This window comes from Mobula hypostoma, chromosome 13, assembly GCF_963921235.1.
Source record: "Mobula hypostoma chromosome 13, sMobHyp1.1, whole genome shotgun sequence".
Classification (NCBI taxonomy): domain Eukaryota; kingdom Metazoa; phylum Chordata; class Chondrichthyes; order Myliobatiformes; family Myliobatidae; genus Mobula; species Mobula hypostoma.
In genome coordinates, this window is record NC_086109.1 from 50,952,204 (window position 1) to 50,962,388 (window position 10,185).

At 45.5% G+C, this 10,185-nt stretch overlaps 1 protein-coding gene across 1 annotated transcript in view; it reads left to right on the plus strand.

Annotated features, from left to right (window-relative positions):
* Positions 1-10,185, plus strand: part of LOC134355589 (DNA damage-regulated autophagy modulator protein 2-like) — a 98,037-nt gene that overhangs the window by 26,924 nt on the left and 60,928 nt on the right. Inside the window, exon 2 of the mRNA XM_063065679.1 lies at positions 5,408-5,597. Within this exon, the coding sequence (XP_062921749.1) occupies positions 5,467-5,597 (131 nt within the window). The 5' untranslated portion in view covers positions 5,408-5,466. The remainder of the gene's footprint in view (positions 1-5,407; positions 5,598-10,185) is intronic.

Below are 10,185 nucleotides of genomic sequence, written 5' to 3' on the forward strand. Positions count from 1 at the left end.
TGTTTTCCTTCAGGACTCTCCGTGTTTCCGTATATTCCTTCTGTCTGGCAAGAATCCCCGGTGCGTAGTCGTGGTCTAAACTGATTTTACAGTTGTTCCACATGAAACCTTTCTTTTGCCATGCTCTTTTAAGCACCTCTTCCTTCGTTCTGTAACTGAGAAATCTGATCAGAATCGATCTGCGCTGGGCGCCTGCCGGGGGCTGTGGTGCCAACGCGCGGTGAGCCCTTTCTATCTGTAGGTCTTTTGCGGCCGGTATATCAAGGTTCTCTCTAACTAGCTTCTCCACGAAGGGAATCATCAATCCGGGTTTACCTTCGGTTCCTTCGGGAACTCCGTAGATCCTCACATTTTCCCTTCTCGAGCGGCCTTCTTGATCTATTAGTTTCCACTGGAGCTGGTCTTGTAGCTTCAGCATTTCTGCTATCACCTCCTCCGCATTTTGTAGCTTCTCTTCAATTCCAACAATCCTCGCTTCGGCTTCATCTATCCGCGAGTTAGTTTTTACTATTTCTCCTTTAATATCTTCCAGCTGTTTGCTGTTATCTTGTCGGAACTCGCGAATCTCTCCGAGAATCAAAGACAGAGTCACCGATTCCCCCTCATTATCTCCGTCCTGGCTTGCCGTGGGAGAGCTAGGCCCTTCGCCTTGCTGCATCTCTTTATGTTTATCAGCCTTCGAAGCGGACTTTTTATTCTTGTTCTTAGACATCATCCTTGCCCCTTTTATTAGTATAGTTATGCAATATTAAGTATTTGTCTAAATTCGATTTTGGGGCAGTTTACCTTCTTTTTTGTCGAGAGACCTTTTCCTTACGCCGCCATTCCCTTGATAACCCGGAAGTCCCCCTTGGATGGTCGTTTTCATCTTTGGCACGGAGAACTTGACGCCCACTTTTTCCGAAGACTAGCTGAAATGTGGACTCATTTGACCACAGCACACGGTTCCACAGTCTTTTGGTCCATCTGAGATGAGCTCGGGCCCAGAGAACTCGCCGCCATTTCTGTATAGAGTTGATGTATGGCTTTTTCCTTGCATAATACAGTTTCAAGTTGCATTTCTGGATGCAACGACGGACTGTGTTGAGTGACAATGGTTTTCTGAAGAACTCCCGAGCCCAGGTGGCTATAATTGTCACAGTAGCATGACGGTTTCTTAGGCAGTGCCGCCTGAGGCCTCGAAGATCACACGCATTCAACAGTAGTTTCCGACCTTGCCCTTTACGCACTGAGATGTCTCTGAATTCTCTGAATCTTTCCACAATATTATGTACTGTAGACGTTGGAAGACCTAAATTCTCTGCAATCTTGCATTGAGAAATGTTCCTTTTGAACTGACTAACAATTCTCTCACGAATTTTGGCACAAAGGGGTGAGCCATGACCCATCCTTGCTTGCAAAGACTGAGCCTTTGATGGACACTACTTTTATACCCAGTTATGATACCTCACCTGCTACCAATTAGCCTGCTAATGTGGAGTCTTCCAAACCGGTGTTACTTGAATATTCTGTGCACTTTTCAATCTTATTTTAACTCTGGCCCAACTTTTGTGTATGCTTACAAAATACAATTAAGTTGGTCAGTAAAACTATTGAAAATCTTTTCTTTTTACTTTTGTCAGTTAAATAAAGGTTCACGTGAATTAACATATCACAGATTTTTGTTTTATTGCATTTTGGAAAATATCCCAACTTTTCTGGAAATGGGGTTTGTATTTTGGATGGGTGAAAGAGACCCCTATGATCCTCGCAATGCTTTGTAGGGTCTGTGGTAAGATGCCTGTCCCAGGGGGTGATGCAGCTGGTCAGTGGTGCTTCTGGTTAGGATGGGGAGAAGGAGCTTCAATTACCTCAATCTCCTCAGGAGTTCGAGATGCTGCTGTGCTTTCTTGATTAAAGAGGTAGTGTGATATACACTCTCACAAACTTGGTGCTCTTGACTCTCTCCACGGGGGAGCTGTTTATGCACAGTGAGGAGTGATCTGACTATACCTTCCCTATCAGATCAGCCGGATTTTATTAAATGATGGTGAAGATTAAATATAGAGCATAGAACGTAGAGCCCTACAGCAGAGTCTCCTGTCACCAGTAAATCCCTCTACCCATTTCAAAGCACAGTGCTTTGACTCCAGTGCCAGGGACTGAGCACGTTACTGCAGTTAAGGCCAGGATCACGATGCTTTATCGAGATCACAATAGGCTCCTTGTTCATCCCTTGTTGGGATTTTTTCCCATTTACATCAAAATGGTATGTACAGTTAAATGACTGTGTTGTAGAGTCAAGCCTGGCTGAGAAAGGAGGAGGGTTGGGCAAGGGTCTCGCAACCCCACCCCATAAAAGCCCAGAGCTACAGAAACGCCAACAGAAGCTCCAAAGACCTTATCCTTGGGAGAGGAAGGATACACCAAGAAGATGGGCTACACCTCGAGAGGACATGAAAGACCCTAATGAGTTACTCTCGACTGCCAGTGCCCCGGAAGGAATGATTAGGCTTAAGAAGAAGATACAGTGAAATGTGTCATTTGCATTAACAACCCTGTGTATGTGGGGGTGGGGGGTGGTTAGCCTACAACTGTCGCCTCACAGAGCCTGCCTGCCCACCATGTTCAGCAGAGAGAAATAGACGCAACAATAACAGAACAAACCCCATGCATCCCACCCAGCCACTCCGGGCCTCCAGTCTCCAGTGTCCAGGTTCGGCCATTGGGTTTTGACTTCCAGTCTTCCGATTGACCTTGGGAACTCAGCCTTTGGTTTCAAGCCCCGGACTAACTAATGACAGGACCCTGAACTCCAGCCTCGAGTTCTGGGCAACTGACCACCAACTGACCAACCCTTGTGTGTCATTGTGCCTCTTGGATGCCTGGACTTTTGATCCCAGGACCCACAGCCCAACATCTGTCGATGTCCTTGACACCTGTACATGTTGCTGGCCTTTGAGCATGAAGTGCAGGGCTGGAATCTGGATGCCCTTTGTCACTTTGACCACACACTGGAGTGGAGTCAGAGACTTTGGATATCCTTTCTCACTGAGTGTGGAGTGTAGTCAGAGACTTCAGATATCCTTTCTCACTGAGTGTGGAGTGGAGTCAGAGACTTCGGATATCCTTTCTCACTGAGTGTGGAGTGTAGTCAGAGACTTCAGATATCCTTTCTCACTGAGTGTGGAGTGTAGTCAGAGACTTCAGATATCCTTTCTCACTGAGTATGGAGTGGAGTCAGAGACTTCGGATATCCTTTCTCACCGAGTGTGGAGTGGAGTCAGACTTCGGATATCCTTTCTCACTGAGTGTGGAGTGTAGTCAGAGACTTCAGATATCCTTTCTCACTGAGTGTGGAGTGGAGTCAGAGACTTCGGATATCCTTTCTCACTGAGTGTGGAGTGGAGTCAGAGACTTCAGATATCCTTTCTCACTGAGTGTGGAGTGGAGTCAGAGACTTCAGATATCCTTTCTCACTGAGTGTGGAGTGGAGTCAGGGACTCTGGATGTCCTTTCTCACTGAGTGTAGAGGGGAGGCCTAGACCCTGGATTTACTTCGTCACCCATCTGCATTGCTGGACTTCAAATGTGGAATGAAGGCCTTATCTCTGACTTCCCTACATCTCTGTCGCTAAACTCTAACTCGGCCACGTCCCTGTGCCTAAATCCTAATCTGACCCCCACCCCCCCAAATCATCCCTACGAACCTAAAACAACTAGTAAGTCTCAGCTACAATGTTGACAGAGACTGCAGTTTCAGTGCCTTATTCTGGCCGCTCCCTTTAGTTACAAAGCCCAGCCCAGGATGGTGGTTTTGACCTCCACCATTTCCCCAGTGTGCAGGTGTGACGGAAGTTCAAAGTAAATTTATTACCAAAGTCACTATATACAACCCTGAGATTCATTTTCATTTGGGCATTAAGTAAATACAAAGAAACACAATAATAACAATGAAAATATGTACACAAAGGCAGTCAAACAAACTCTGCAAATACAAAATAAATAATAATTAATACAGACAACACAAGTCCTTGAAAATGAGTCAAGGTTGTGGAATCAGTTGAGTGATGGGCTGAGTGAAGTTATCGCCTCTGGCTGAGTACACCTGGGTCCTGTACCACCTCCCTGATGGCGAGCATGGTGGGAGTGCTCGATGATGGATGCTGCATTCTTATGGCAGTGCTCCTTGTAGATGTGCTCAATGGTGGGGAGGGCTTTTCCTGCGATGGTCTGGACTGCGTCCACACTTTCTGTGGACGACTTTGGTCCTGGACATTGGTGTTTCTATACCAGACCATGATACAACCAATCAGGATATTCTCCACTGTGCGACTGACTCCTGAACCTCCAGTTTTGGCGCCATCTTCTAGATAATCCCTTTTTCACAAAGTTCAAGTTTAATTGTCATTCAACGATATGTAAAATCCACGAACGGAGCCAAACGAAACAGGCCAAGGTGCAAATCAGTACCAGCACAAAGCACATGTAGCACAAATAAGATAGCAGTAAAGAGTCACATAAAAATATACAGCAAAGGTCTCCGAGTGATATGTCCTGTAAATTGATGGTGCATGGGTGTTGTTGGCAAGAACAAGAAGTCTCTGCAGTCTGCAGACCAGCGCATGCATGCATGCAATCCAGCATGTTTCCACTGAGTGAATACTGAAAGCAGCTCCAGCAGGAGGGACCAGGCCCCAAACCAGCATAGAGACCACACCACACCACCTCCAGCATCTTCTCTCCTTGACTGCTACAACAGGCATGAGGCCTAGTCCGCACCACACCACCTCCAGCAACTTCTCTCCCTGACTGCTACAACAGGCATGAGGCCTAGTCCGTGCCACAGCTCCTTCGGTCTCGCCATTAAACCAGTGAAGTGTTCTAGTATTGTGGTATTCTACATTACCAATGTCAATAAGGTCCTGTGATCACAAGAGAAATATCCAAAGCAATCACTTGCTGTTGGACTGCATGGTGACTCTCTCTCTAGTGGTCAGCAGCACAGTCTGCACCAATTCCAGCTCCTTGACCAATGTTCCCAATGTTAAGCACTTCCTTTTTATCATTGAAAGAAGACGTTTAAAAAAGGCAAGAACACCTTTGGTTGGCCTCGGGGAGGCTGCTGTGTCCGAGCATGTGACCAACTTGCAGGAACGCTCATTCTGGACTGTAGTTTTGCCATACCTCTTCTTTCAAAGTGTGCAGATGTGAGGGAAGGCCCCACACTTCGGTAAAACTGTGTGGGGTGAGGGGAGGTAAAGTGTCAGTGAGCCGGAAGCCTGTTTCCTGCTAGCACGTGGGAGGAGAAAGCTCAGTCGTGTATATGAGGAACTGAGACTGCTGCCGAAGGAGATTTGCTCTCCGTTAGTTCAGCCTCCACTTGGCTTGTACATTGAAGTTTGGTTCTGTCTCTCTTTCCTTCCAGCAGGCTGAGTTGAGTGGCTACCTCTTCCCCCGCAGGATTGGAGTGCTGGGCCGGTGGAGATGTGGTGGTTCCAACAGGGGATGAGCTTTCTTCCGGCCGCCCTGGTCATCTGGTCGGGGGCCGCCTTCGTCTTCTCCTTCATCACGGCAGTCACCCTGCACCATGTTGACCCGTTGGTACCATATATCAGGTCAGTCAGGTGGTGTTGTGGGATGGGGGGGCTGGGTGAAGGACTGTCACAGTCACAGACCCGTTGGTACTGTATATCAGGTCTGTCAGGTGATGGTGGGCCGGGTGAAGGTCGGTCACAGTCACAGACCCGTTGGTACTGTATACCAGGTCCGTCAGGTAATGGGGGGGGGGTCCAGTGTGGGTGGTGGGTTTTCCCAGGCAGCAGAGGGAGTGTGGACCACCCTCTGTCAACTCCATGACTGAGGAAGGCTGTTGGGAACCAATTAGTGTTAGGATCTGGGAGGAAGTGGATCGGTCTGTGGAATAATTTGGCAGTTGAAAGAGATTCTGCAGATGCTGGAAATGCAGAGCAATACCCACAGAGTGCTGGAGGAAGGCAACAGGAAATGAATAAACAGTTGATGTTTCAAGCCAAAACCCTTCATCAGGACTAGAAAGGAATGGAGCAAAAGCCAGAATATGAAATTAGGAGGAGGGGGAAGATGGCAGGTGATGGGTGAGACCAGGTGAGAGGGAAGGTGGGTGGGTGGGGGATGAAGTTAGAAGCTGGGAGGTGATAGGTGGAAGAAATAGGGCTGAAGAAGAAGAAATCTAATAGGAGAGGAAGGTGGACCATGGGAAGGAGGAGGGCCACCAGAGTGATGTTAATAGGCAGGTGAGGGGAAGAGAGGGGGTGACATGGGAACCAAAATGGGGAATGGAAAAAGAGGAGGAGGAGAAATTGCCAGAAGTTAAAGACATTTGGGACAAGGTTTATACAGGCTTCCCCCACTATCCGAAGGTAGAGTGTTCCTATGAAACGGTTTGTAAGCTGGAATGTCGTAAAGTGAATAAGCAATTACCATTTATTAATATGGGAAAAAATTTTGAGCATTCCCAGACCCAAAAAAATAACCTACAAAATCATGCCAAATAACACACAAAACCTAAAATAACAGTAACATATAGTAAAAGCAGGAATGATATGATAAATACACAGCCTATATAAAGTAGGCTGTATAAACTTTTCTGCAGCGCTGTCTAGCGCAGCGAAAATCTTGCAGAAGCGCTCTCAGCAGAAGCACTTTCTCCAGTAACAGCTGCCAAATCATACCAAATAACACATAAAAATACACAGCCTATATAAAGTAGAAATAATGTACGTACAGTGTAGTTTCACTTACTGGAATTGGGAAGACTCCAATAAATTGCAGTTTCGTCACAGTTAAACACTTATACGAATAACCACCTGACGCAATGGGCAATCGCCTCTGATCTGGGCCGTCATTTACGTGCCAGGCGGAACCTGATTAATTAGCTTGTTTTTTCTTAAAGATGTGCGGGGTGCGTTCCAACTACCACTGCACCACTGTATTCTTCGCAGCCCGGAGGTTGGGGACCACTGCTTAAACTATGAAGCTGCCCTCACCTCAGAAACTGATCACACCACCCATGACTACCTTTAAATTCCACTTTCGCAACACTTTCATCACCATCGTCCAGTGCTTTCTGTTTCAGCTTATTAAAAAGACTGACTGATTTCTCCTTAAGTATAAGAAAACTTAACGGAACACCACGCTTTGTACACCCATCAATCCGCTCAAGCAATAGACTTTCCATTTTATCCATTATCGGATGCCGACTAAGCGAGACCTCTTTGCTACGAGCAGAACCAACAGTAACATCGACAGCTTTCAAAATTCTTTCTCTCTGCGTATAAATAGTGCGAATGGTGGACACAGGCAAGTTCAACACGCGAACAAAGTCCTTACTTCATTCACCACGATCAAAACGCTTAATTATGTCTAGTTTTACACTAAGTGTAACACCCTTATGAGCTCTTTTAGGCTTCTCCGATACCTTAGAACTCACCTCGCTAATGGATGCACAAAATAAATCGAGATAAAGCACATGTTTAAGCAATGCTGGCTAGAATGCAGTTCCGGGGGAGGAGCCTTTTTTTGAGCGCTGCCTTTTTTCGTAACAGTGAAAACACCTTCTGTTAGCGAAAACAGGTAACTAATGTAGGTCTTTCGTAACAGCGAGGTGTTGTAAAGCGAACATTCAGAAAACGGGGGCCACCTGTCCTCATGAAATTCTGAAGATGCTAGAATTCTTGAGTACGTTGCACACACAAAATGCTGGAGAAACTCAGCAAATCAGCCAGTATCTATAGAGGGGAAAACAGTCAATGTTTTGGGCTGAGGCCCCCTATCCAGACTGGAAAGCAAAGGGAGCCTCCTTTCTGGGGTCAGAGGAGAAAGGCCAGACTGGTTCAAGCTGGCTGTAAGGTAGCAGTAACATAAAGACCACGCATTACAACAGTGGAGTGCAGAAGAGCATCTCTGAGCACACAACACGTCGAACCTTGAAGTAGGTGGGTTGCAGCAGCAGAAGACCGTGAACATACACTGAGTGGCAACTTTATTACGTACAAGAGGCACCGAATAAAGTGGCCAATGAATGTAATTCTTTATTCTGTATAATTGTTGAATGCTATTTTTTTTTCTGTTGCTTGTCGCATCCTGACCAACTCACCACAGCAAACTCCTGACACGTGTAACTGTATATGGTGAAGGAAGTTGATCCTTAATCCTCAATTCTTCCAAATCATTTGTATTATAATTTCTAAGTTCACTATTATGACATCTTGGAGTACTTGGAGAATTTGGGTTATTGTGAACTATTATGTTGAAGTATTATGAGCAGATTTGGGTTGCTTACCTAAGAAAGGATGTGCTGGCCTTGGAGATGATTCGGAGGCAACTGATGAGAATGATCTCAGGAATGAAAGGGTTAACGTATGAGGAATGTTTGATGGCTCCGGGCCTGTACGAGTTTAGAAAAAAATGGGGGGTGGGGTGGATGTCATTGAAATGTATCAAGTGTTGAGAGGCCTAGATAGAGTGAACTTGGAGAAGATGTTTCCTATAGTGGAGTGTCTAGGACCAGAGGGCACAGCCTCAGAATAGAGGGATGTCCATCTGGAAGGAGATAAGGAGGAATTTCTTTAGCCAGAGGGTGGTGGATCTGTGGAATTCATTGGCACTGACAGCTGTGGAGGCCAAGTCAATAGGTATATTTAAAGCAGAGGTTGATAGGTTCTTGATTAATCAGGACATCAAAGGTTACACAAAGAAGGCAGGGGATGGGATTGAGAAGGATAATAAATTGGCTATGATAGATTGGCAGAGCAGACTCAATGGGCTGAATGGCCTACCTCTGCTCTTGTGTGTTATAGTCTTGTGTCCATACTGATGGATTCCAACATAATTTTGTAGTTTTCTGTTTGGTCTCTTATTTTTTTCTTAAAGAAAAAGAGAGAGAAGAAAAGAAAGATAGGCAGAAAACAAATAGCAAGCCAATTTGGGACAATCTGAAGAACTGTAGAAGATCATCACTAATTTTACTTGTGTTGTGGCAACCCTCCAACCTTATCTCTGTTACTGTTGCCACGACACAAGTGAAGAAAAGACGTGAAGGAACGTGACTATTTCATCATTAGCTCTGTGACTCTATTCTTGCAGTTCCACATCCAACAGACGTCAGCTTATCTCAGCCGTGAAAACAACTATCAACTGCCACAGCCCTTTCAGAAAAAGCTCCAGATTTCCACTCAAATTTGCAAAACAGCTGAAGTGGGGAAGGATCAGGTTTGCTGTCACTGTCATGAAATTTGTTGTTCTGTGGCAGCAGAACAGTGTAATACATAAAAAATTACGTTTTATGTATGCAATGGCCACTTTATTAGGTACAGGAGTGGAACCTCACGTGGTTTTCTGCTGCTGTAACACATGCTTATTTGAGTTACTGTCTCCTTCCTGTCAGCTTCAACCAGTCCATAAGACCGTAAGATATAGGCTATTCAGCCCATGGAGTCTGTTCTGGTATTTCAGCATGGCTGATCCCTGATTCCATTGAACCCTATATACCTGCCTTCTCGCCATTTCACTTATGCCCCTACCAGTCAGGCATCTGTCAACATTCGCCCAGACTTGGCCTCAACCACAGCCTGTGGCAGAGCATTCTATCGATTCACCACTCTTTAGTGACATACCAAATCACCTCAAATTCCTAATAAAGTAAGCTGCTGGCATATGCTTTCTTTGTGATTGCATCAGAATGTTAGGCTCAGTAAATTCCTGAGAGATGTTGACACCCAGGAACCTGAAGCTGCTCTGCTCACCCTTTCCACTGCTGAGTCCTCAACAGGGACTGACGTGTGTCCTTCTGACTTCCCGAAGTCTACAGTCAACCAGTCAGATTGATCTCCATAGTCGAAGTTTGCTCGAGTGCTGATATACCAGGTCAGTGGTGATGGTGTTAAACGGTGAGCTGTAATCAATGAAAAGCAGCCTGCTGTAGATATTGCTGTGTGGTAGGTATTGTAGGAAGGAGGCCATTTATGGCACCATGGTTAACACGGTTTTGTAGTGGTTAGCGTAATAGAGTCCAATTACAATGTCATCTGTAAGGAGTTTGCATGTCTTGGGTTTCGTGTGTGTGTGTGTGTGTGTTTTATTTATATTTATATATATATATATATATATATATATATATATATATATGTGTGTGTATGTGTATATATATGTGTATGTGTATGTATA